Source organism: Columba livia, chromosome 15 (genome assembly GCF_036013475.1).
Source record: "Columba livia isolate bColLiv1 breed racing homer chromosome 15, bColLiv1.pat.W.v2, whole genome shotgun sequence".
Taxonomy (NCBI): Eukaryota; Metazoa; Chordata; class Aves; order Columbiformes; family Columbidae; genus Columba; species Columba livia.
Genome location: NC_088616.1, coordinates 10,525,356 through 10,552,341, shown reverse-complemented (window position 1 = coordinate 10,552,341; position 26,986 = coordinate 10,525,356). Strand labels below are relative to the sequence as shown.

The following is a 26,986-nucleotide window of genomic DNA, read 5'->3' as shown; positions in this document are numbered from 1 at the left end:
CTGTCTGTCCACCCCTGGAGACCTCCAGGTCTGCCTTTCTGATTGCTTATCGCATTTGTGTCACATAAACTGACCCCGGAGGCACCACAAGCTCTGTGCTGTGCTGCTGGGAGCAGGGCACGCCCCGGTGTCCTTCCATGGTCAGAACGGCTTGTGTAGTGCAGAGTGGGGCACGGGGTGTCCCGTGCAAAATCTTCTTGTGGCCAGCTGTGAGTGTCCACACACAGAGAGGTCAGAGATGTAAAAAAAGAAAATTTATTTCCTAAAGTATCCTGTGGTGATGCTCCATCTTCCTCTGCAGCAGCCTCTGCTCCACCCTTCCCCTCCATCTCTGTTTGTGCATTTGCCATCCTGTGCACCCTGTTCTAATGCAGGTTAAAAACGCATTAGAGACCCTGACACCAGATGTGTTTTCAGTGTGCCTGGCAAGGGCACACACCTGATGATGGATGAGATAAATGAGTAATGGTGGACACAGTGTCCCTAACAACAGCACAACATTTAATTCTGTGTTCCTGCTTCAGGCTCTGGTGTGAAATCTGAAGAAATACAGATAACTCCAAAAGCCCTTCCAGGAGCATTCACAGCAGTCTGGAGCACCCAAGATCATGGGATCTGGCTGGATGATCTCAGCATTGGGCTGCCATCGTCGCCGATCGATATCCCAAATTACCTCTTCATACTGAAGGTGTTTGCTAATTCTCATGGATCCCTGTGTTTCATGCCCTCTGTGTCCTGTCATGCACTGGTGGTTTTAGTCCACAAGCTAGAGTGCAATATGCTTATGAGTAATAGCATCTTATTGGAGTGTAAAGATCTTCCTATTTCACTGATTTATCCTGCACTTAAACTAATTCAAAATTCACTTACTTCAAAAGTACTGGAAGCAAAATGCTCTCTGTAAATAGCCTGGCTTTTTCTAAACTGATATTGCTGAAAGGGAAGATGGAATAACTTGTGCTATCTATTTTCTCTTGGAGGTGGCATCACTGTATTATTTTGACTGTTTTCCATAATAAGGGCCATAGTTGATTCTTCTCTGTAAAAGAGGCTCCTGGGCTGGCAAGGACTATTTGACCTTTATATCAGAGTCTTTAGACACTCTGCTCAGATGAATCTGGAGTTTGTTTAAGCAGCCAGTTAGGCAGCTGCCTTGTTTTCAGTTCACTGCACAGTGGATTTCTGAATCACAAAATGCCAGATATCTAGAACCAGTCCCTTTGCTTTGGCATTGTGGAGTCTTTTTGCTTTTCCTTTCTTCAAGCATTTCAGATACTCTTTCAAGTTTATGAGCTGTCACATCATGGAAGAAAAACTGAACCTGGCCAGGCCTTGCTGTGTTGCTCAGTTGTCACAGAACGTTGCACGGCTGGGAGAGGGGAAATGGGGAGCGAGGGGGACACAGGGGTGAGTGCTGGGCACCAGCACAGCTTCTGCCCTCTGCGGGACAGGGGAGTGGGGTGGGAAATCCCAGCAGCGAAAGCATCTGATGGTCCCTGTGTAGGCATTTCCAGCTCTGTTTTCCAGCCTTTCCCCATGCAGTGCAGCAGCCAGCGCAGTGAGTGCAGCCCCCTGTGCCCCTGCCTGCCCGGGGAGGCCACGGGGAGCACAGGCTGTGTGCTGAGCACTGTGTGTGCCCTGTCCTGGCACACAGGGGCACGATCACCACAGTCAGTCACTTAGCACACTGCAGGGGCTTTCTGCTCCCCAATGAAGCCGAATGTTTTACATGAGTCAGTTCTACCTAGCAATCACACCTACAGCTGGTCTAAATTAGGGGCTGAATAGATTTACTGTGTTCTGGCACAGCAGAGGACAAGCTCAGGTTGCAGAATTTGTTGGAGAGGGTTGCATGCAAATTGGTGAATGGGTGGCAAACACCCATTTTGTTTCCTCGTCCTTTCCTTCATCCCTTGCTGGTCTGTACCCCAGAGCAGGACTGCTATGCTGCATTTGCAGCTATGGGGTGTGAATTGTCATTGCCAGGGAACACTTTCAGAGGCAGGAGTCCTGTGGGCAATAACAGTTTCATTTGAACTGAATTATCCGAAAAGCTCTGGCTCCCTTCCTGCTCCTCTCTGCTGCCTCTAACAGAGCCTCAGATGCTCAGGGATACCCCCGGAGTGCAGCATCACCTCTGAGGATGCTCGAGGTGGGTGGGAGGACTGCATCCCCCTCCCACTCTGCAAGCACTGGCAGTGTCACCACCTGCCAGGGAAGAGCAAGGTGAAGGAGGGGGAACGGGAACGGTTCTGTATCGCGGCTGCCGGGGTCCGGGGCTGCGTCTGCAGTGCTGCCGGCCCAGCTGGGCTGGTGTGCCAGCTGGTGGCTGGATGATGATGACACAACAGACAGGTGCAAAATTTAACATCTCAACAACATTTCTAACATGAGAGAACTTCTTATTTTTGATAGAGAAGAAATTACTTCAGGCTTGGCTAAATGCCATCCAAGGCTACGTTAACTGCTGTCTTGCTCAGAGCCTGCTGTCTCATTGGTTGTGTAAGGCATGGACAATAGTTCATTTTTCCACTTGCAATTCAGGTATTATTTGCATCACAGTGGTTAGGGATACATCAGCAGAGGTTTCTTTTTCTAGACTATAGAAGATACCAGAATCAAGGAAGACAGATGTGGCATCAAAATCTACTAAATGAGTAGTCTTGATCACTTATCAAACCTATTTCAATCCCAAGGAAAATCATCCAAAATCCTAAAAGAAAGAGTCCCTAAGCAGTCAAGAGAGCAGAGCCCTGCAGAGTAGGTGGCATGGGTGTTTCTGAAAAATAAATCTTAGTGGGAACATGCTGGGTACCTCGTTACCAGGCAGAGTGATAAATTAGGCAGCTCACAGAAGAGCTGCAGAAATGATGAGGGAGGTGGAGGATCCATCTAATGAGCAGAAATTAAATTATTGAAATTGGCAGGGCTTGGCTGAGTGGCAGTGAGGAGGGGAGGAGGAAATGTGCAGGGAAAGGAAAGGATGAGTAAGAAGGATGATTTACAGACTCACACAGGGCATCACTCCTGCCAGGGAAGGGCAGTGGCTGATGGGCAGGCCTGGGAAGCCGCGATGCCTGGTCCTGTCTAACCTGATGGTGGTTCGGGGGAGGTCAGCTCTGTCCCATGGCAGCACTGAGGCTCACGGCAATGGCAGCAGACGCCAGGAAGTCCCTGTGGCTGTCCTGCACCACAAGATCAGAGGCACCAGGTGCTGAGCCATGATGGGGACAAAGCTGGGGATTCACGGATTACGATGCAGAGTCAGGCTCTGATACTGATACAGCTTAAACTGGCAGAATTGCTGGATACCAGATCTTCCACAAAGCAGGGATGAGTGAGCATGGTGACAGGGTCATTGCTCCATGGCCAAAGCATCAGTGTGTGATGCCATGTCATCCCGCAAGCGATCAACAAAAAACTTGCTTTGCAAGCCCAGGTCCTCATTCTGCAGGAGCTGAGATTAGAACAGGAGATTATCTCCTGATAATGTGCAGATAGAGCCACTCACCTGCTTACAGGGAGTAGGTACATGGCAGATGGGACAGGTCCTGCAGTGCCCTATCCAAGGGAGAGCAGACCCGTCCTGCACGGGTCCCAGGGCAGCTGTGGGGAACTGAGGGCTCCCGTCCCGGGCAGGGACAGGGCTCACAGAGCGGGAGAGGTTGCTCCGGAGCACCCAGGGCTGAGTCCCTGCCCACAGCAGAGTGTTCCCCCTCGCTGGGACAGTGTTGGGCTGAGCCCATGCGGCCTTGCTGCTCGGGCCGTGTCCCAGGGGTGTCAGCAGCCCCGGGCTGGAGTTGTCCTCAGTGTGCTGGCTGCAGCGTTCGTGTTGCTCCACCACATCTCTGCTGACAGGCTGTTCCCCAGGAGAAGGGGGCTGGCTGTCCCCGTGGTGCTGCACGGACCCAGGTCTGGGCTGCTCACAGGAGAAGTGAGGAGGAGGAGGGAGAGCCCCAGCACTGCAAGCATGGGGAGGATGACAGGGAGTAGATCCAGGTGTTCAGCAATGGAAGGAAACCTCCTGGCCTTTGACCAGGGGAATGCAAACAAATGGACTTTAAGGGCTGGTGGGACCTTGAGGGACCATCTGGTTCATTCCTGTGCCACCTGTGGCCACCCCTTGTCTAACCTCTTCTGTCACCCATTCCAGGATGCACCTCCAGCTGAATGGCTTTCCCTCTGGCTGCACTTTCAGGATATTCACTGTATTTCTGGCACACAGGCTTTTCCAAGTCAAAGAGCCGTTCCCCTTTTCACAGCAACTGTGAACAGTGCACCAGTGAAATGAGGAGAGTGATTTCTGAGCAGTTTGCCCAGTATTGCTCTTCTCCTACCTTTCGTTAATTTTGAGCAAGGAAGGTGACTGTGGGTTCCTGGGCTGTGCAGTTTAGATCACAGGAGACACTACTAAAAGCCACCAGAACAAACATTCTAAGCCTGAAGCTGTCTTCATGAATGGGAAAATGCTTTGACAGTGTGAAATGCTACTGAAAAACATCGTGAGTGCCTTCTTGGACTAGAGTTTAAATGTCATTGCATTTTTACTGTTTATTTTCTATGCAGTACACATTTATAAATTTCATCTGTTCCCTGAAGGCGGTAGGGCACCATGTGAATTAACCTACCTCTTTTCAAGGTATTTCACTGCTTCTGATGGCAAGTAAATAATGAGGAGGAATTACAGGAGGTTAATCTCTGAAATTTTCTGAAAAATATATTTCTGGTGTTTGTAGAAGTCAGGAAATAAGGCGATAATCTCTGGAAGCTCACCTCTTGGCAGAAGCAATAATTGGGATAGCACCATGTAAAGATTCACAGGGAAGGGACACATCCCCAGCTTACAGCCTGGCCCAGTAGGATGATTTTGTTCAAAAGACTTCACTGGTAGTGTAAAGCCTTCCGAGAGAGGCAACCTGCAACATCCCTTCACAAATTATTAGAACAGGAGATGACCGTCCCTGTTAAAATACACACTTTTCATTTCACTCACATGTGCCCAATTCCAGCTTCCCATGAACGGGCTAAGCCTTTGTCAGATAAAGAGCCTTTCCTGTCTCAGGTCTTCTCAGACCAGAGCTTGTGAACCACAAGGTCAATGTAGAACTGGAAGGGACAGCTTGGGCCACCAAATGCCATTTCCCTGCAATTGCTGGCAACCATGTCATAAAGTAAATTTCAAACTCAGAACTAATTGCATGCCTTGCTCCCGGTCCTCCTCTCAGGAATCTGTTCCAGAACGACATTTCTCCCATAGTTAGAAACTATTTGGTTTTCAGCCAAAATGTATTTGTGCCGACACATTTTGTGCCACTTTGGTTTCGTGCCAGCCCTGCCTGCTGTCTGAGGCCGTGTTCCTCCTTCCCTGCCGCTCAGCTGTGTGCTCAGGGTGCAGGTTCGGGCTCCCCAGCCCTGCTTTTGAGGGAACGTACCCAGTGCCCCCCGACAGGCTCCTCATCTGGAGGTTGTCCTTGGAGCCGGCTCTGCCCTTGCCCTCTCCCAGTTAATGTTCCTGAAGCAGAGGTGACGGGAATGGTGGATGTTCCCATGTCTGAATAGAGAATGAGCCTGCCCTCACCTGTCCCTGCCTTGGAGTGGAGCTCTGCTTCCCCCTCCTGAGCCAGGACACCAGCCTTGGCATGGCAACAACTGGGGTGAGAGACCCTTGTGCTGCTGGGGTGCAGGAACAGCTCAGAAAGGGCTTTCCAGTCTGTTACATGGGAAAAACTGCTGCAAGGAGAGCCTTGCCTTCAGTACATGCAGGGAAAGGCTCCCAGCTGCCTGCCGTGACTTAACTGTCACACATCCCCATAACCAAGAGTCTGGCACAATGCTCAGCACTGCTGTTCCTTTGGAGATGAAAGCGTCATCACAGGCATGCCCCCAGGTTGGGACAGCCACACAGTACACTGAATGATGGGGACTTAAACTGCATCTGAGGGGAGCCTGCTCCACAGCTGCTCACTGCAGAGTTCCTCCACATTTCTCCAAAGCAACTGGTCTTGATCCCTGCCAAAATCTGAGGCAAGAACTGGCTGATCCACCAGACTGACCGACCCTGGCAATTCCCACACAGGGCGAGCAGCACCAGTTGGCCTCGCTAGAGCAGACACTGACTGGTGCTCGGGAGGCACTTCTACTGCTGAGGAACGGCAAGTGTGCAGGTATGCAGTGTAAATACATATACCTTTAAAAGCACAACTGTCAAATAAAGTGTTACACTCCATCAGCTCCTATTGCATCCACCGGCTGAACACCATCAGCCGCTTGGAAAACACTCCGATCTGCTCATGGATGCGTTTGACACCCATGCAGGAGAAATACACGTCCTGTGATGAATAAAAAGTCAGAGCCCCCGCAGCAGGCATTTAAGGCTAAACCATTTGTTTTAGAGGGCTTTACATTCTGGCTGTAAAATTTCCTCTGGGCTGGAAGCTGGTGCCCAAGAAGAAATGTCTTTCTGTTATGTATGATTTGCCTGCAAATCCTATTAGTCTTCTGTGCAGCACATCACAGGAGCAGAGACTCAAGGATGTCAGGCCAGGGCATTTTGCTAAGTACTGCGGTTGAGATGTGTGCTTGCTGTAAGAAAGACCAAAGCACTGCGACTCTTCATTAAACGGTGTCTATTTTGAGGTTTCTCTTATATTTTTGGAACTGAAAACAATTTTTTTTTCTTTTCTTTTCTTTTCTTTTTTTTTTTGGTGCAGGCTTGTTGATACCAGCAGACTCTTTGCAGGTTCTCCAGTTTGGAATAAAGGTATCACCATGTATGAGGAGGATTCATCTCTCTCAAGGTAGATCTATACATATTATAACAGTAATGTGAAAGGACATATATATGAGCTAAGCAGAGCAAACCCACTCTGCTCAGGGCTTCCTGAGAATATCCATCTGTCTCCAGTCCTGCAGCACGTGCCCCCCCCACATGACCCAAACTGCGCCTACTCGGGATTTTCATTTGAGGTTCAAGTCTGACTACTGAATCTGCAGGAACCTTTCTGAAGATGCAGCGTGTCCAGGCAGGGCCAGCTGCGTCCCTGGTGGGATGCTGGCACTCAGGGACACCCCAGGCCAGCGTGGCCACCAGACACGGGCTGTGCCGGCTCTCAGAGCCGTGGGGCGGACGCTGCGAGCGAGGGACGTGAGGCTCCGCTGCTGTCACTTTGCGTTAGTCCCTTAACAGTCACATTACCGTAATGCAGTTGAAAAGGAATCCACGAGTTACAGGAAATGATTTACAGGACACAAGACACTGCATTTCAGAGGCCTCATGTGTACCATAAAAAATATATTATGAAGGAATAATCTCTATCAGAACTAGAGCTGCACAGAGAGAACACATGTCCAGCTGAGAGCAGCATTGAGCTTTTGTTCATTATAGGAAAAATCTGTTCTCTTCCTTTTTTTTTTTTTGATCAATATTTTTCTCACCTCTGGTTATCTAGTTAATACTGGCACTTAATTTTTTTTTCAAATGTTGCTTTTTCCATGAGACCAAGCATAGCTGACACTCCAATGGCATGTTGCTCTAAGATGTTCCCTGCTGAGCTTCACACCATAACAGCAACATTTGGAGCAATCCCTGGACTTCCCTGTGAAATCCAGGCCAGGGCTCACAGCTGGGGAGCAGGAGGGAGTTCCACCAGCTCTCCTGCGCAGCCCTTGCCCAGAGCGCCTCTGCCTGATGGGACGCACAGCTCTGCAGTTTCCCACAGTGAAGGCTGGTGAGAAGGGCCACTGCCTCCAAAAACTTGTCCTGCTCGCAGGCAGGATGAGGCACCCAGCACTCATGGCCACACGAGGCTGGAAACGCACACTGCATTTTTGCAGCACATGCTCGGAAGCCCAGCTGTGGCCCTCGTGTGCGTTAACAAGCAGCTGCTCTGCAGCTTCTGCCACCAGGATAAGGTGGTGGCTCGTTGGGTGATTTACAGCATTCAGGTGGTGCTGGTGTTCTGGGGGTAGCAGTTCAGGTGCAAAAGGTTAAATTGCTGCTCCTTCACCTGCAAGGGCTTCAGCAAATGCCTGTGTTTCTCAGCTGAGCTGTGTACCACAGTGAAGTCAGTGATGTTCTACTGATGGGGATCATGGTGGCCAGGATGCTAAGAGCTGTGACATGCTCCAATGCATAGGGCAACGTGTGACGGAGTGACTCCTGGGAGACTCCAGGGTGAGGGACAGGAGGAAGCTGAGGCACACTGAAGCATTTATTCCCCTTACAAAATCCTTGCTAAAACAAAAGCTGAGAACTGGAGGTAGTGCCAAAATGTGGAGCTGGGAAGAGGTGCCTGCTCTGGAAAAACCGTGAGGAGGGAGGTTCCCAGCTGCAGTCTGCTCCACCAAGGCTGGGACAGAGTTCCTGAAGAACATTGTGCCAGGGTGTCATTGGCCCTACCTACTAGTGCAGCTCCTGGCAGCTAAACTGGGAACCCTCCATGCTCTAAATGGCCCTTAGCTCTGCTGTACCTACAAAGAAGCTGCTGCCTGCCCCTGCCCGCAGCTTGTCACTGCTCCCCAAGCTCCCGGGGACAGCAGGCTGCCCTGTGGAACCTGTCCACTCTGCTCCAGATCCTTAGGGGACAGAGCCAGGACACCTTGTCCCTACTGCACCGGGCTGTCCCAGGGGACGTACCTGCATGTTCCTCTTTGGGGAGCTGGAGGATTTGGGCAGTAGCCATGGCCTGGGGGCAGTGGGGTGAGTGGGTAACAATACCGAATGCGCTCTGTAGAAGGCAGAAGGGGGGAGCAGGCCGGGACGAGGGGTCAGGGAGCTGTTGCACGGTAATTTCTGGCGAGGGAGAGGGATTTGCAGAGGACAGCGGGCACCGCCTGCTGCCCCGGGGACCCGCGCCCCCGCTGCGGCCGTGAGCGCTGGCGGCTGGGGATGCGTGGAGCAGATGAGGTTGCCGGGGCTGTCCCCAGCACACCGGGGGCCCGCAGGGCTGCCGGTAGTCGGGGCCTGCCCTGCCCAGCGCTACCACCGCAGGGCTCCCGGTTCGCCCCCGTGCTGCCCCCAGCCCGCGGTGCCGGCGCTCGGCGAGGCCCGGCGCGCTCCCGCGCTCTCGGCGGCGGCGGGGGCGGGCCCTCCGCGCGCCGGGAGCGCGCTCCCACCTCCCACCCGGCACAAAGTTTAGCAGCAGGAACTCGGGCGGCAACAGTGCGGAGCCGGCGGCAGAGCTGAGCCCAGGCGCCCCGGTGCCCGGCGGGGGCCGGCACCGACCGTGCCATGCGGGGCTCCCCCCCGGCAGCGGCGGGGCGGGGGGGTAGCGGCGCCCCATGCGGCCGGGGCGGCCGGGCGGCGGCTGACACCATGTGCGCCCGGTGCCCGGGGCGAGGAGCGGGGAGCAGCCATGGCCCCCCCCGCCCAGCCAGGGGTGCCGGGCGGGCGCGGCTCTAAGGTGCCTCCGGCGCGGAAGCTCCTCTGTATGTGCAGCCTCTCCCTCTGCCTCACCTACCTGTGCTACAGCCTCATGGGGGGCACCGGTCCGGGCGTCCTGCGCTCCCCCGCCGCCGTCCCCGGCACGGCGGCTCCAGGGGCCCCGCGCTCCCCCGGCGCCGTCCCCGGCACGGCGGTCCCCGGGGACCCGCGTTCCCCCTCCAGCCCGCCGGGCAGCTCCGTTACCCCGGCTCCATCCGCGGCTCCGACGCGGGCCGCCAACGGCAGCCGGGAAGGAGCGGCGGGCGCTTGGCTGCGGACGCCGCTGGCCCCCGGGGAGGTGATCACGGCGCAGAGTGGAGCGTTCGAGAGGGACCCGCAGGAGTCGAGCACCACGGACGAGGAGCTGAGCCGGGCCGGCAGCCCGGGGAGCCGCGGCGGGGCCAGCACCACGCCGGACTACGGGGAGAAGCGGCTGCCGCAAGCCCTCATCATCGGGGTGAAGAAAGGGGGGACGCGAGCACTGCTGGAGGCCATCCGGGCGCACCCCGACGTGCGCGCCGTAGGCACCGAGCCCCACTTCTTTGACAGGAACTACGAGAAGGGGCTGGAGTGGTACAGGTGAGGGCGCGAGGCTCCGGGCGCCACCCGCGATGGGGGGATGCGGGTCCGTCGGTGCTGGGCGGGGTCCCGGGGGGCAGTGGGGGGTGTCCCCGCTCAGCCCCGGCAGCTCGCTGGGCGGTGGGAGCTGCGGCCAGTGATGGGGGGCCGCGGCGGGTCGGACACGAGAACCGAACCGTGCTCGGGGGCAGGCCGGCAGGTGCGGGGTGCCGCCTGATACCTGCGGTAGCTTCAAATGCGGGGTTCTGATGGGAAGGTGGAAAATGAGTGAAAACATCCCTTTCCTGTAACTCCGTGCACAGAGTGCTTGAGCAGACTATAGCAGTTCGGCTGCACTTGGTGTAAAACACGTCTGAATAGGTCAGTAACTAATAATTGCAGAAATAAAGAAGATTGCAAGTTGTTGCAGGTGATGCTAGGAGCTGTGAGGTGAGGAAGGATGCCAGCTTTCATACAGGCTGCATGGTTCAGCACAGATAGGATTTACTCTTTATTCAACAAGTTCCATGTCAGAAAGTTGAGGTTTTTTTCACCGACAAGATCTAATTCTATTCGTGAAGAAGTCTCCAAATGTTATTGCCTGGCATATTGTAACATTCTAAGGGAATCTTATGCTAAAAGTTCTGATTATTAGAAAATACTGGACTGCAGTAATGAAGTGTTAAGTGCCTTGGCAGGTTTAGCAAATCAGTGAATTGTGATGGCTCCGGGTTTTTTTTCCTTTGTCTTTAAAAATCTGGAAACTAAAAATAATGCAGTACATCAATGGAGCTTGCAAATTACTCGTAGTTCTGTAGTTTACGGTTCAACACAACCCATACTATTTTCTTTAAAAGGAATAGCCTGTAACTAAGCTGATAAAGTTGTGTCGCTGGGTTTTTTTTTTTTTGCTAATGTGGTAGTTGTTAACTGCTCTGAAAATTAATGAAAAAAATAGAGGCAGCAAGTTAGTTACAGCTTGGATTATCTGGTCAGTTTTTATTAAAATAGGTACACAGCCTTCCTGTCAATCGCATTTAAATAAGAGGAACTCCAGGAAATTTTCTGTGGCAATTGTGGAAGCAAAGTCTTCATAGCACTTATTTGGTGTACCATCCACTCGGCTTTGTTGAAATGCTGAGGGACTTTCTTGAGGGACTTCAATAAAGTGGAGATCAGCACTGAGAAGGTGCATTTGTCTCCGAGTGTTTTCAGTGTGCTGTACCAACGTGGGGAAGGAATAAAGGATTGACTGCAGTTGTTGTGTTTGTATATATTATTTCAGACACAGTCTCTTATTTTACTGAATTTTCCTGCAGGAAAGGCTTGCCTTGAAAATAAGTTTAGAAACTTGCTGGAAAAGGGTAGGAAGCAGCATGTAAAAAGGTTTGGTTTTATTCAAAACAGGCAGAAGAAGATCAAGCACTGAATATGGCAAGCAGGGGCTTTTTCATCTTTAAAGTCAAGCTACAAGAAAAGGGCTAGAGAGTGGGTGTAACTCCTCTGGTGTAGTGAAAGGCGCACACAGGTTTTCATTTGCAGCATGCATTTTGAAATTGTTCCTACCGCAGTAGCTCTGGGGTTTGTGTACCCAATTTCCAGCACTGGAACTGTGCAGGAGAGGTGGGAGAAGGAAAGGGGGTCAGAGCTGATTTGTGAGGGTCCCGCAGGGCAGCCTGGGGGATGGATGCTGGTCATGAGATAAATAAATGACACTGCTGCTTAACTGCCTTTGTGGCCCTGATGATTTGCCGTGGTGGTTTAACCTAAAGCCATTTTCACACCTGCCCAACCCCAACGGCTTAGCTGCTCCTTCCTGCTGGTTGGGCCTGGCTGTCGGGACAAGTGGGTGCTCTGGGTTCCCAGTGCTGCTCTGGACCCGCCGCTGTCCCAGCCCAGGGGCTGGTGCTGTACAAATACTGAACAGAACCAGGGAAAGCACCACCCACACCGGCAGCTGTTTCTTCCTGCCCCTCTCTGAGCTGATCTGATTGAGTGCACCGGGAGGTGACTGCCTGCAGCTGTGGCCCAGGTACAGTAATTGGAGATTTTTCCTACCCACACAAATGTCAATTTGCTTTAAGCAAAGAAGCAACTATTAAAGTGTTTATACCAGCATATCTTTACAGTGACTTCTATCACTTGTTTATATTTTGCATATAACACTTCTTTTTATGCATGATAAACTGTTAGCTTTTAATACTGTCAAGTTTTTTCTCATGTAGTGAAATAAGGCAACGTCAAACCCTCAGGATTCCTTGCTTTGTCGTTCAATACTGACAGCATCTTCTAGTCCAGCAGCGTTGTAGCGAAGAGCAACAGTTTCCCCACCTTAGTTTTTCCACCTGTGAAATGGAGACAGTACCTAAATGCTGCCATTTCTCCTGTGTGCATCCCATGCTGCGCTGTGCACGTCTTTGCTACCCTGAGGTCAGTCACCTCTCCCGCTGCCCGGGATGTTCATCGGGGCTGAAGGTTCTGCAAACAGCTTTTGCCACGGGCTGGAGCCGTGTGGCAAGCCTGTTCCACCAGCACTGCCGGCTGTGCTGGCCCGGTAACCTTTAGGGAAAGCTGTGCTGTCTGCGGTTGCGTTAGCTGTGCACTCAAAGTTTAAGTAGAAATTACTGAGCTGAGGTCTTCCTACACGTGTACAGATGTGAACTGGCTCGAAGGCTTTTTCCAGTTGGTTGGTGTTATGCTGACAGAATTGTTTGTGTAATTGTAATTTCTGATTCCGTACATCCTAATGTCCTGCTGTCTGAAAGACAAGTTCAATGATGCAGCTTTCCTTGAACTGCACTTAGTACCCCACGTACATTGACATTTGTTGATAAGTTCCCTAGCTTGTGTTTTGTTTTTGTTTTGTTCTTTTTTTTCTTAATGCAGAATGTCACTTGATTACTATTAAACAGTGTGTTAAAGGCTGAGGGGGATGTGACTTTTAACCTTTCCTTCAGTTAACAGTGTGGCAATACTTCTCTCTGGTGTATGTGTTGCTTGCGTATCTTCAGGTCTCTGTTAAGTCCGAGACACTGATACCCGGCAGTAAATATTATCTTTGGTGATGAACTTTGACTTCATCCCTTACAATATGCCAGCACTTAGTTCCACTGTGGCTGAAGGTTGCAGATACCTGCCTTCCCTTTGCAAGTCACTGGCTGCTTTCTTTCACCTGCTTGTTCCTCCTAAACCACAGCATACACCCATGTTACCTGTAGGAACTGCTGCTGGTTTTTAGTTAGCACTGAGTGTCCTTCTGCTCCCTCGCATGCCCGGGGCAGCTCAGGGTGAGCCCCCAGACCCGTGGCCAGGCTGGACCGGAGGCGTTTGCGCGGGCGACGAGCTCTGCAGCGCAGCACTCACGCCTCAGCGGGCATGGCCCGTGCCGGGAGCTCTGCCCCGAGCTACCCTGCGGTTGGAAACAAATTGTGAGAGCTGTTCTGAGAGCACAGCGAGGACAGCAGAACATGGAGAGACTTTGGAGGCCCCTGAGAATTGAAGGAATTCAGCTGGCACCCACAAATGCTTGTTACAGCACAAAACTGGTGAGTGGTCGGGAGGTGTTGGAGGAGAATCACTTTTGGGTGGTTTGTGAAGGGAGCGGGGGCTCACAGCACCAGAACAACGGTGCTTTAGGTGGGTCCTTCTGCTTGTGTGAATGCCCAGCACAATAGACCTCAGCACTTTGACTTTCTGTAGCTCCCTGAGCTGAATGGAACAGCCCAGGGCTCCCAGCTGCTGCCAGCTCAGTGCGGTGAGCTGCTTTGGCTTTGTCCGTTCGTGCTTTCAAGGCTCTCTCAACATCCTATGTCTAGCAGAAAAGTGAGGATTCATAACAGTATCTTGAAAAGACATTTGCAGTTTTAAGAAAAATATGTTCTTCACAATGCAAAGAGGGTATCTGATAGTGGTGTCTTTACTTGGAGTTTTAAAGTTCACTGATTTGAAGATAACTCCATGGTTAAATTCTATGTGTACGTGCACACTGCTTTACTCCTTGCCTCCCTCTCGGTGGAGCATTCACAGAGAAGCTGCAGCACCGTGCCTGTCATCAGACCCTGTTCCTCCTGCTCTGCCCTGGCCCCACACGTTGAGCACTCACAGGGGCACAGCTCCGTGCGTGGAGCCGTCCTGGTGCAGCCGCTGCAGGAGCAGGCACCGTGACATTTTCACTGCCCGTCTGGGTTTTTTGGAGCATTCTCCCTAACAGCCAGGCCTGTGTGTTATTCTGTGAGCTGCTGCCCTCATACAAATAATGAATAATACTGTGACAGGGAGCTCTTCTCCCAGTAATAAATGCGTGCTCTCGAGCTGGTGGTCCCAGGGAGCAGCTGGCTGTGGCTACGGAGCCAGCGCTCCCAGTCATGTCCCTGGACGCCCGACTGGTCTGTTCTGGGGAAGCAGCTGTCATGTGCTGTTGTTGCTGTGATGGGCTCTGTTCCCCCAGCACCACTCACCATCCCACCCCCATGCCATGCTGGGGGTGGCAGGGCTGTCACCAGGATTGTCCCATTGCCACGGCCCAGCTCCTGCGGCTGCTGATGGAACCAGTGCCGGTCATGTCTGGGGATGTGCGTTGAGACCCCCTGCAGCTTCCCTTAACAGCTGTTGGACAGCAATATCTTGGGGCCATTGCAGCCTTGGTCCCACACAGTGTGACCCTCACTGTGAGAGGTAATTGCATTGCGGGTAATGCTTGTGCCCCTCCCGTCAGCTCTGGATACTCAGAAAATCAAGCCAGTTCCATCAGTGCTGTGAGGCTGTGCTGATGGGCACGGCAGGAACACCTACGGTGGATGGATAGATCGGGGTTTGCTGCTAATGACGGGCACTGCTGCAGATGCCTGGTAGCTGCTGTATTTCTCTGCAAAAGGCCTTCCCAGTGTACTGTGCCCTCTGCACTTCTGGTAACTTAGGGAAAGGGTATTGATTTTTTTTTTTTCTGGGACCTGCTGTGAGTTGGCTTTTGCTGAAATGTAGTGACTCAGCTGCCCTCCCTCTGTGGATCTGATGCATTGGGATTAATCTGGGTTGAAGACTGTACAAGTATTTCCATGTAACATAGCTCTTGCAATACCTTGTCTGCTTCACCTTTCCTAAACCTGGGTTAGATCCTACAGGTGCACTGTTTTTTCTAGCCCAGTTCTTCCATGCAGAGCCAGCACATGCGTGCGGCACCGACTCCCACTGATGCCATGGTCCGGCTCTCGGTGAAGCCGAGGGAGGGTCTGGGCTGAGTACTGGGTCAGGCTCTGTACTGGTCAGTCCCTGAGTTTCACCCATGTGGGGCTGGAGAGAGGCCACTGCAGCATCACACATGGATTTTCTTCTGTAGCCAGAGCTGCTGGAGTGAATGCACTGTTGCAGAGCTGGGGCTCTCCTGGGCTCTGCCCTCGCTGGCAGCATCTTCTCTGGGCCTTTCCGCACAGTTTCAGCTCAAGGGGTGGGATGCAGACATGAGTCAGGCCTCTTGGCAGCGTTTTATCACCTGATGATGGCTATCCACAGGCTGCTCTGTTGTAGCCATGGGAATGGCAGCTGCTTTCGCGCCCACAGCCCCGCCATGCTGCGCTCGCTCTTCCTGCAAACGGAGTGAGGGACGCGTGGGGCAGCGCGGCGGGGAGAGCTGCGGGGCGCCCGTGGGGCTGCTGCTGCCTCTGGGTAAAATGGGTTTGTTTGCAGGTGGTGGGGGACACCTAGTGCAGGGCGGCTGTGCACTGACCCCTTGGCAGCCCCCACGCCTGGCCCAGCTCAGCCCTGGCAGGGCCGTGGCTGCACCGCTGGCTTGGCAGCATGAGGCAGGGAGCACCAGCACCATGTCCCAGCAGCAGCACTGGGGCTGGTTGTGAACCCTGGGCTCAGAAGACCAGCCCAGCAAGGCAGAGGTAGCTCTTCCAATAACCCTTGGGGCATTTAGGGAACTGTCATATGTTACCAGGCCTGAAATAATCTGATGTTGCCCTGTATTTTCAGAAACACTCTTTCTCTAGGATTTTGCTCAATAATCCACTAAGTAAACACTACGGTGCTTTGCTGCTAATGGTTTTAGTGTTACTGGTAGTGTCAAAGTTTGTGAGCTTCGCTCTGTGTGTGAATGCAGTATCGCTCGAGCATCTACATGCTACAAAAAATACAAAAATAGGCCTGGGGAAAAACAGCCCCTTTGGAAAAGAGAAAGGCGAAGAGTCAGTTGGCTGCGTTCACGGGTTTAAATGATGAGCCTGACCCCTGCTCGGTTTCTGATTTAGCGAGCCTCGTTCTGCTCTGTGCGAAGCCCAGACCAGCAAAGAAGGAACAACAGGTTCTCAGAGAAAGTTACGGACAAAGGCTTTTGATTTTTAAAGTGAAAATGCCAGCACAAATTGGTGACACCTTGTATCAAGAGAGGTCGGAGTCTTTTGCTTTTCATGGATTTCTCTTACCTCTTGTTGTCATGGGGACTTTTTTTCCCTGAGTCATTATATCATCCACTTCAGCAGAAATTTTATTGCTTTGGGGGCTGGAGAGGCTCATGTGGGACATTTCTCATTGCTGTGGTGTAATACACAGAGGTAATTTCTTTCAAATGATTTTTGCTTGAAGTGGTTTCAATGAATTGAGAGGGTACGAGTATGAATGAATGGCTGAAATGTTCGTACTGAGTTCAGGTGAGGAACATGCACTATCAAACTTTCCAGAGCATTAAGTGTGGATATTATAATTTCACTGTGGTATGTATGTAGGCAGCAGTCCATTTTATCCTTTTATTTAGGATTCAAAGTGGTTTAAATTGGTTTTCCCTCCCTTTTAAAAAAATTTAAAAGAAAACCTTAGATTACAAGAATCTTTTCAATCATGGTGAGAAATTCCCGTTTAGATGGAAGGCTGGGCCAGCCCCAGCAAAGCCTGGCCTTGGCTTTGCTCCTGGGGCCTGGGCAGGATCGGTCCTGGTGCTGGGAGCAGCTCAGCCCCGCACCAGCCCCACCAGAGCTGCTGCCCCGACCACGGCACTAACCGGTGCGTGGCGCCGCTTTCTGCTGCCGCGGTGGCGGGGACGCTGGCGCGTGTCCCCGAGTGTCCCTGCGGTGGTACTGCCTGCCTGCGCGGTCCCTGCCCGCCCGCCTGGTGTTTGCTCAGGCGGCTGCTGCATTCCCAGCTGAAGGGGAGTATTTAAAAGCCAACTGTTTGAAGACTGTGAAAAGGATTCATATTCACGGGAAAAAAAGAACAAGAAAAAACCCCACAACACTAAAAAATCCTGTCTGACCTGTTTTTTTTTTTTTTTCAAATCTCCCATTTCCATCCCCAGAGTCAACACACCAATTTAGTAAATGTTGCAAGGTGCACTATTTTCCCTCTTGTCATATTATACATCCAAGCATCAAGGATGGATCATAAACTTGCTCTTTATGGCTTTAACATTTCAATTGCTAGTCACATTTTATGTAAATGAAGGTATTTACCTTGACAAGCTCTCCTGTGAAGTACAGTACTTCTTTAAGGAATTTATTTGGCAATATAAACAGGCCAAACGCTGAGGGTGGATGCAAAATTCGCAATTGATTTTACAGCTAAGTAATGTAGGATCCTCCCAAAATATACCCGTGGCTGTCTGCTCCAATCTTGTCAGTGCCTTGGAGAAACTGAGGCGGGGGAAGAGGAAATAGCAAAGGGACATCAGTAATAGCCACAGACCTACTAAACAGAAGTGGCTTTGGATAAAAATAACTCCATCTGCCAGACTTTATTTTGTATTATGGAGATTGCTGTAACACATTTCAAGCCAAAACCCGATTTCCGTTCCCGCCAGAGCCAGGCTGGACTGGACTTGCCCTCCTCCTTTATTAGTGGGTAGTCATTTTGGATCTGAGCAGAGCAAAGTGGTTCTGGTAGCCCAAATTTGCAGCCCTCCTTTATTTTAGGGCACATTTCCCTTCATCTTGCATTGAGATGGGTACAGTAATATAATATACTTTCTATTAGTGTTCATCCACATCTGCAAATAACTTTATTCCAGCCTCAGCTCTGCCCTTTCTGTATTTGTTCTTGATGGCCATTCATATAATTAAGCTGAGCAGCGAGGACGCCTGTGGAAAGCCAACGTCAGCGTCGGAGGCCACATTAAATTCGCATTTGGATTCAGCAGCTGACAGTGTGAGCTGCCCTCCCCCAACCAAGGAAAAGACGAATCCACCCGCTTTGTTAATGCCAGCGACAAGGAAGCACCAGCTCCCAGGGCTCCTGTGGGTGCCCCGTGCCCGAAGAGGCTTAGCGGCCACCCTGTGTCCAGGACCCATATCTGAGCCCCCAAATGTGTTGGGGGAGTCACCTCCTGCCTCACTTCTGAGTGGAAGGGACTGTATCACTTGGGTGGGTTATTAATTGGGAATTACTCAGTTCCAGTGCTGCCCAACCCTTTTCCATCCGAAGCGCTGACTCAGGAGGTGCCAATGTCCAGCCATGGATCCTGACGTTGCTGCTGTTGGAGGTCGTTAATTGGCCTTTGGTTCATCCCCGTTCGGTCTGTCCCCTGGGGAGCACCAGCATTGATCCCGCTGCTGCTTGCCTGCACTGTCAGCACTCACACCTCCAAGCTCATTTCTCAGCTGTTTATTTGAACTGTGTGAATTCGAAATCGCCCACCTCTGCTCCATGGCACGGGGACTCTGCAGAGCCAGGGCAATGCCCAGGGACAGAGCTGCCCCACGAAAGGCTCTGCCTGTTTTACCGGGGCTGTTAAAACGTACAGAAAGGCAAACTGGTGCAGTCAACAGCCTGCAGGACCTCGAGAGGCTCTGGGGGAGCTGGTGGGTGATGGGGAAGGTGCTGGAGCTGGTGTGAGCTGGTGCTGAGCTCTACATGGGCAGGAGGGATCAAACCCAGCAGTGGATGGGGAGCTCTTGGCAGCATTCTTGCTTGCCAGCCTTCGTTAGTAGCTACCAAGGTCAATTCGATGTCTGACCAAATGAGAGCAGTCCAAGGTCACCAGGCAGCTGCTGCCATGGCTGTTGTGTCCATGTGTCCCTCCGGGAGCTGGACCTGATGGGGCAAGTGCTCAGCGGGGCCAGGAGCCAGCACAGCCTGTGAGCCCCCATGGTCTGGCATGGGCAGACCCCCCTCAGGGGTGCTGCACAGTCCAACCCTAACTGGGGCTCCGGTCCCCTCCTGCTGCCGCACGTGGGGATGCTCTTCACACCACGGGATCTGCTGCATGCCGGGGCCAGGAACGGCAAAGGTTCCTTACTCAGCTCAAAATCCTCTAGAAACCCCTGAAGAAAATCAAAGCACTGTGGAAAAATGCCTCAGGCAATAACTTCATTGGTAAACTAACGCATCTCGCTTCAAATTTCTAAGACCCAGCAAATCGTAATGCAATTTCCTATGCTAAAAGGGTTTATCTCTATCTAAATATTATTCTGCATCATTACTCATTGTGGGGAAGCTATTGCTCTCCTAGGTTAACTGATTGAACTTTGGAAATAAAGCTGCAAGCTTATCATACAGACGGGAGCTTGACTTTTATTGCTCCTAAATTGTAGTGATATTGTTAGATGTGAGTAAATGTATACTGTATTAGAAAATATTAAAGTTTTATACTACTTCAGAATTAAAAAGATTAAAAGAGGCATTTCTGCAGTCTAGCCCACCATGAAATTGGAGTCTATTTGGTATGTAAAAAGTGTAATACAAATAGCCTGACAATTAATGACAAAGGAAGAGCCAGGATGGATTTAAGGCTCAAACTACCCTGGTTTTCTCAAGGCTGGAGTGGCAGCAGGGGAAATTTGTTATTAGATCACTACAGGCTTTTCTGCCAGAGCCACTGCTGGTAAAGTTACATCTAGGTGGTTTATTATTACCCTGTTCCCACACTCTTGTCTTGGGACCTGGTTGTCTCTGTGGGAAACCAACCGTGTCTCTGCCACAAGTGCTTCATTTGGGAAACCTGAACAGAAATTCTTGAGCCATCTTTTGCAGTAGGCAATGGTGAGAAAGTGCTTTCCAGTTGTCTCAGTGTTTAAGGAGCTCACGTATCGTGGTTTCAGTTCAGAGCTGCTGACCATAGTTGGGGTGATGTCTCCAGAGCGGGGGTCCCGTTGTCCCCGTGGGAACTGCCGGGAGCAGCCTGGGTGCTCTGCAGCTCCATGGGACTTGGTTTGTTCTGGGGGACAGTAGTTGAGGTATGAGAGGCTGTTTGCTGTGCCTTTGGGGTGCAGGGGCAGGGGCTGCATCTGCAGTGGTGCCAAATGGATGTTGGGTGGCCCCTCGGAGCGTAACCTGCATTTCTAATCCAGTTTTTGTCCCTGAGCACCCCGTTGCACTTCAGGTAACAATCGTTTTGTATATTGGTGTCTCTGTAGTTAAAGTAGTTAAGTAGCACAATGTGTAGCTCCTTCTTCATTAATGGGATTTATATCCTTGGTGTTTCTTGCTGGCTTAGTGTTGTAATGGAGAGCGTGAACGCTGCCTTAATTAAAATGCAGCCCCCTGCATTCATATATATGTTGCTACTGAAAATTAAGGCTCACTGAAAATGGTACGTTTAAAAGCTTATGGCAGGTTTAACTGGCAGTGTGTGAAATGGGAAGTAATTTGGGGTGAAGTGTTCCAGCTCTGCAGCCCAGGATGGGGCATTGCAGCCACTGGGCCCCTGCCTGTGCATGGCCTGTCCCCTGCCTGTCCCCAGCAGGTAGCAGGGCTGTCCTGGGTGCCTGCTGCCCCGAGCAGGGCACTGCAGGGCTGGTGCAGCTCCCGGGTGCTGCTGCCTGTTGCAGGCAGGACGCAGGCAGCGCCCCGTGCTCAGCTGCGGGTGGGAATCACGCCGGCCGCCGTGTTCGCTCCCAGGCTGCTCTGTTTGATCAGGGAGGTGCAAAGCAGCTTAATGAGCCAGAGAATCTGTTCCATAATATTACTTTTTAAAAGTATATTGTAAATGCAAGCATTCCCAACTCCCTCTCTCCGAGCACCGTGCATGCATCGCCATTGGCAGTATTATCAGTTATGAAGATATTTTGCATTCAAGGGTTTGCAGTTTCCAGACCCATGAATATTCAGGCACCAGTTGGCCCTTTCTGTCTGTGCACTGCACCTATCCTTTCCTTTCCTTTGCTCCTTTTTTTTCCAGCAATTCAATTAGTTCTATTTGCTGCTTTAGCAATAAAACAATTCCCTCTGTGGCATTAAAATGAGTTTCTTTTATTATTTCGTTTGGCTTCTTGTTATAAGTTGAAGGCAAGGGAGGGGGCTCTGTTATTGTGTGCCCTGCGTGCAGGGGTGGCTGCCAGGGTGAGGAGGATGCTGGATGTTGTTGGGGCAGCATGAAGAATTAATGAAGGGCACTTGCTGGCGCAGGATCCTCCCTGACAGAGCTGCTCTCACAGTCACGGGGAAGATTTGTCTGATCACAGAGACTTTGAATAGGACTTTGTCATGGGAGTCACTGAGCCAGGCATAAACGCACCGGGCTGCTGGACACGTCCAAGGAGCTGCGTCTGGTGGTTCCCCAGCACACAGAGCCTGTGCATGAGCTGCCGGTAATGAAATGCAGAGACTGAGCCCGTATTTGTTTTAGCTAAGGCACAAGTTAATCTGGGCTGAAACATCAATTTAAACCCAGCAGATGAGTTCATGGAAGAGGCGTGGGCAGCGGCCAGTGCGTGGTGTTGGGGCCAGAGCTGGTCAAGGGTCCCGGTCCCATTTTCTGCCAAAGCAGAGCCCAGCGTGGTGTAAGGAAAACATAGGCGTCGTGAGAACCAGAGTAACAGTACTTTTGTGGGCAGGGTATACAAATAATTACATGTAATGCCAGAAATCTCTCAGCAATCTGCTCTTGGAGTGCCCTTTCGGGGGGCTGGGATGGCGTCAGGTAGCCGTGTAGTGCTAACAGCCCCATAAATCATTCTAGTTTCACACTGTGCTAAACACAAATCATATTAGTTACAACACTGAAGAGCATCTAAGTAGAGAAAAGAGAAAGGCAAGGTAGAAAGAGGAAACTAGATTTAAATCTAATTGCTTTTCTGCATGTGTTTTGCTGTGTGGCTGGGATGCAATGGCATGAGCAGGAGGTGGGAGCCGGGGGGCTGAGAGCCCGAGCGGTGGGAAGGGTGATGAGAGGAGATCTGGCTTTATGTGGTCAGTTCTTTGTTGTTGTTGTGCTTTGGTTTTTTTTGTGGTGTTTTTTTTTTTTTAATTACTTTTTCTTCTCTTTCTGTGACTAGGGGAGGTTAAAACAGTTGCACTGGCTCCAGTTGTTTTTCTTTCTTTCACTATGAGATTAAATCTAGAACCAAATGAGATTTCCAGGCTGGCAGAGCAGCTGCAGCCCCACTAGTCTGACAAGCCCCAGGTTTCTGTAGAACGAGGTTGGTGCTTTTCCTCTCCCCCTGAAAGGCCCCAACCCCTGTACAGGGGGTGAACGTGATGCTACCCCCAGGGGACCGCGGGGATGGGACGGGGCCGTGTGGGTCCTGGGCAGGTCCTGGGCACCTCTTGCCCGCAGGATCCATCCTTAGCAGCGGGTTTCAGTGCACAAAGTACAGGAGCTTAGGAAGGAACTACGTCTGTTTGGGATGGAGAACCATTTTAAAAGGAAGAAAAATTAGAGTGTACAGCAGGGTAAGCAGGATTGCAAAGTTAAGTAATTAATCACACTGGCTGTAACTTGGAAAGGAAATAAACGTGATAAAAGGATTTGTCTGAGTAGATTACAGGCAAATTAGAAAAAAAAAAGGAAGGGTCATTACGGACTTGGGAATTGTGCTCTTCAGAAATCTTCAATCATCCTCACAATCAATTCTGCATTTCCTTAATAGCAGTGTGAAACACGGCTGGCTCTGCATTGTCTTAGATTAACCCCTAACTGCAAACCATACATTAAATGAAGTATTGAATATTTGTCTCTCAACAATACACTTGGAAATTGTTTATTTCCCTACTAGGCCTTCTGCGATGCATTTAGGTACTGTAACCCAAACTGTAAAATACTGACTGGCAATATCTGCGCTGGATCCACTGCCAGCGCCCGCCCTGGCGGCGGCTGCACCGAGGACCCACAATTACGGGAGTTTTTTTCTCATAAACTGATTGTTTGTTTCTGGAGACAATTACCATGACTTTATTATACAACGTATGTTTCCCTGCAACAAACAATCTGTTTTATGGGTTTTGTTAGTAAAATACCAAGTCGCTATGCTCACTAATATGATTCAATTGTATTGTGTTATCTGACCTTTAAGGAACTTGCAATCTATAATAACATGGTTCTACAGCAGATCCACTAGTAAAAAGCCTTGGCTTCTGGGAAATTCAGTCTGCAAATAAGTGGAGCGCGTTCTGAACGGAATAACAAGGCGATGTAACCCCTGGGCTGCCGGGCTGCCTGGGGCGGTGCTGCAGGGCCGGGGGTGCTGGGCTGGATGGGCAGCGCCGCTCTGCGCGTCCCACCACGCACCCAGAGCTGCTGCCTTGCGACCCTGTCCCCAGCGTGGTGGGGACACGGGGGGACCCGCTCTCAGCCATCGGAGCCGCGGTGGGTTGGCCGTCCTGAAGGGGCGGCTCTGGTGCGGAGCCCGGTCCCGGCGCCTTTGCCTGCCGTGCCCAGCGCTTGGCAGCAGAGCAGCACAGGCTGTGCTGCGTTTGGGTACAGTGGCACGGAAATGATTAACGCTGGTATCATCCCTGCCTGCCCACCCGCTCCCGTCTGTTCTCTTCGGGCGCCCGGAGGCACCGGCGAGCTCCGCTGCGGCCGGGGGAGCCTGTGTATGGCCCTCGCCCCGCCAGCAGCGTGGGGGTCCCGTCACTGCCAGTGCCAGCTCCCGGCTGCCCCAGAAAGCACGGGGTTGCTGTTGTGATGGGCACAGACCGGTCACTGGTCCCTCGCTCCCCTCCTCATCTGCCAGGGCAGCTGACCCCACAGCACTGTGGGAGCTCAGCAGCCACGTCACCAGCGCACACATCATCCCTTTGGCCAGGGTGTTCTTCGTCACCTGGAATTTATTCACAAGGTGCTTAGAAGAGCTCTGCGGATCTCGGCCAAGGCTGAGAGACCCCGGGCTAGTAGGTGAAAGATGGGCTTTGCCACCCACCGGCTCATGCTGCTGGTCCCTCCCTGCATTACTCCCCGTGTGACCAGGGGACCCGAGGCCCATGCAGGACACAGCGCTGCTGGGGGCCCTGGGGACCTTGGGGTGACAGGGTGTTTGGAGGGTCCCGGCAGCACCGTGTCTGTGCCCAGCAGACACCACAGGATCTCCAGCCTCGCTCTGTTTGGATGCATTTCCAGCCCACTAATCATTCTCTAATCATTCTGATTGCTTCTGTCCGACCTCCCTCCACTGCGGTAATGCTTCTCCTAAGAGGCATTTGAGTGATTTTATTTAGTGAAGTGATAGTCGGGAATCTGTTAGACCCAGGGAATTGGCAAGAGACTGGGAACTTGAACAGAGATAGAAATACTTCAGAAGTTTTTAATGATTGCTCTCTCAGAAGCTGGAGGGCAACCTGTGCCTAACTCTAGGTGTTGGGTTTTTAAGAAAGTTTTCTCAGCCTGCTGCATGGACTTTTGGCAGAGATCTTTGTGAAACAACTTTTCCACTGAGGAACAGGAGATCAGAGAACTGTTCCCTTTAACGCTCCAGTGTGCATGAACTTGCAGGGATGTCGTTTGAGGCTCTGCTAACCTTGTTAAAGGTCACCTTTTGATCCTGCCAAATACCCTCTTTACCTGGAGATAAGATTTAAAAATGAAAGACGAAAGAGAAAGAGCTTAAGAAAGCAGGAAAACCTGGAAGCTCGCTGAGGACGCCCGCGCCGGGCTTGTGCTGGGAGAGAGATGAAAGCGAGCACTGGCACTGCCGGGGCATGGCTGAGCGGAGTGATGGGGGCATCTCGGGACCGTGGGGCAGCCCCATGGCATGGCCAGGGCTGGGAGTGCCAACTGCCCTGAGCTGCTGGTGCCACCATGCCTGTCCCCCTGCCCACCCTGCTGCCGCCATTGCCGCGGTGCGGAGGCGCTGGCAAAGGAAACCGTGCTGGGCCAAGGTCGTGGCTGAGGTCAATAAATAATACATGACAATTAATCTTAGAAGCCTGCGACTCAGGGGAGGAAGGCGAGGACACTGCGGATCCGGGCCGGGCTGCAGGCGGATGCTTTGGCTCCCAGTCAGCCCAGCGAGTCAATGAGAACCCAGCCTGTGCTGAGCACTGCCAGGCGGCACTGAGTCACTGGCTCAGCTGGCACACGCGGGTACTGGGTGTTGCTGGAGCCCCTCCATGCAGGGACGTGGGTGGCTGTCACCACCTGGGGGGATGCTTGTCTCTGCTGCCCACGCTGGGCACACGCAGAGCTCGCCCTGAGCCCTCTGTGCTGGGGGTTTCAGCAATTGTTTGCCTCTTACAATCAATTCCCATTTGAGATGTTTTAAAATGTATAACTGTCTCCTTGAGACTACAGCATTCAGCAGGTGGTAACACTCAAAGCTTTTTTTTTTAATCTGTAGTAAGGATTTACAAAGGAAACCTTGACTTTTAGATTGATTTTTAAATAAGCATATATTTAGCTGTTAGTGCTTGAAGTACATATTGGATTATATTCCTCTGCAAACAGAATATTCTAATTGATCTTGCTAATAAATAATGAAAGCCAGCCCTGCTACATATAATTCAAGGTTACACTGCATTTGTACCAGCAGCACTGGGGAGTTTTTTAATGCTTAAAAGATTATTTCTTTAAAAAAGGGAAAAAGACTGTGTGTGGGGGGGCGGGAGACTAAATGCTGAGCTTTTCTCTAGAATTTCCTTTTTATTATTTTCTAAAATGTAATTAGCAAGCATCACTGTTTGAGACCCTCATATACATATAGAACTGAACTTGGAAGCCTTTCCTTGTCCCTGGTGGGAGAGGGCGCAGGCGGGACGTGGCTCAGCCCCTGGCCCAGCTGGGGCTGCGATGGGGCCAGAGCCCCCGTGTCCCACGGCCATGTTCTGGGGTACGAATTATAATGGCAGCTCTGCAGAAATCACCGGGACGAGGGCGCTGCTCGCTGCTGGAGCACAAGATCGGCTGCAGAATCAATTTTAATGCTCAGCCTGGTATCGATCAGCGCTGCAATGGGTCTCTTGGCTGTGGCACCAGCAGCTTCAAGGAGCCTCGGCTGTGGGATGGTGTGGGCACTGCCTGGCCCAGGGACACGGAGCTGCCGGTGCGGGCTGGCACTGTCAGGAGCCCGCAGGAGCCCTCTGCTCAGCCCTGGGACCAGCACCGAGACCAGGCATACTTTTGGGCCAGGTGGTGAGTCAGACGTAGCCACAGCCCTTGAGACAGGTGCAGAACAGCCTCTCATTGTCAGCTTGTGTCCTGCTGCAGACGTGTTCTGGCAGGTCTGGGACCACCCTTGGTGTTGGCTCACCAGAGCCCAGCAAATGGCCGGTGACAGAAAGGCCACGCAGAGCTCGGTGACTCGGGGGAGCTGGGTTATTACCGTTTGCAAATGTTGTGCGGATTCTCGGCTTGTAGAGCAGGCATTAATCACTCAGTGACATTGCAATTACCATACAGGATAGGGCATTTATTTGGCATTTAACTTGTAATTAGGGGAAATAACTATTTCTGTCCCATGCTAAGAAAGTGCAAATTGCAAATGGCCGGATTTGACCTGGTGAGTTTGTGCAGCTCAGCTGCATTGGCTTTGCCACAGGGCAAAGAGGTTTTTTGTCCAGCTAAGGTGAAGCCTGCCATTAAAGCTGACATTTGTAGCAGTCTGCCACTCTGTACAGAAGCCTCCCACCTGCTGGAGTGGCAGCAGTGAAGGAGCACTGGGAGAGCACGGTGCCTTACAAGTTGTGACTGTGGGGCAGGTCACCGAGCCCAGCATCCCGCCTGACGTCAACCATGGGCGGATGCCCAGGGATGCAGACAGGGCATGCCATCCCACTGTGTGTAAGGTATTTCTCCCTGATAATCTCAAACATCCTCAGTCCAAGGACCAGGACAGAGGCCGGTCCAGCATGCGGAGCAGGGCTGCCCGC

At 51.7% G+C, this 26,986-nt stretch overlaps 1 protein-coding gene across 1 annotated transcript in view; it reads left to right on the top strand.

Annotated features, from left to right (window-relative positions):
* The first annotated feature begins 9,121 nt into the window (after nt 1–9,121).
* The window catches only part of HS3ST4 (heparan sulfate-glucosamine 3-sulfotransferase 4), a 52,622-nt gene continuing 34,757 nt past the window's right edge, over nt 9,122–26,986 (top strand). Inside the window, exon 1 of the mRNA XM_021291988.2 lies at nt 9,122–10,000. Within this exon, the coding sequence (XP_021147663.2) occupies nt 9,354–10,000 (647 nt within the window). The 5' untranslated portion in view covers nt 9,122–9,353. The remainder of the gene's footprint in view (nt 10,001–26,986) is intronic.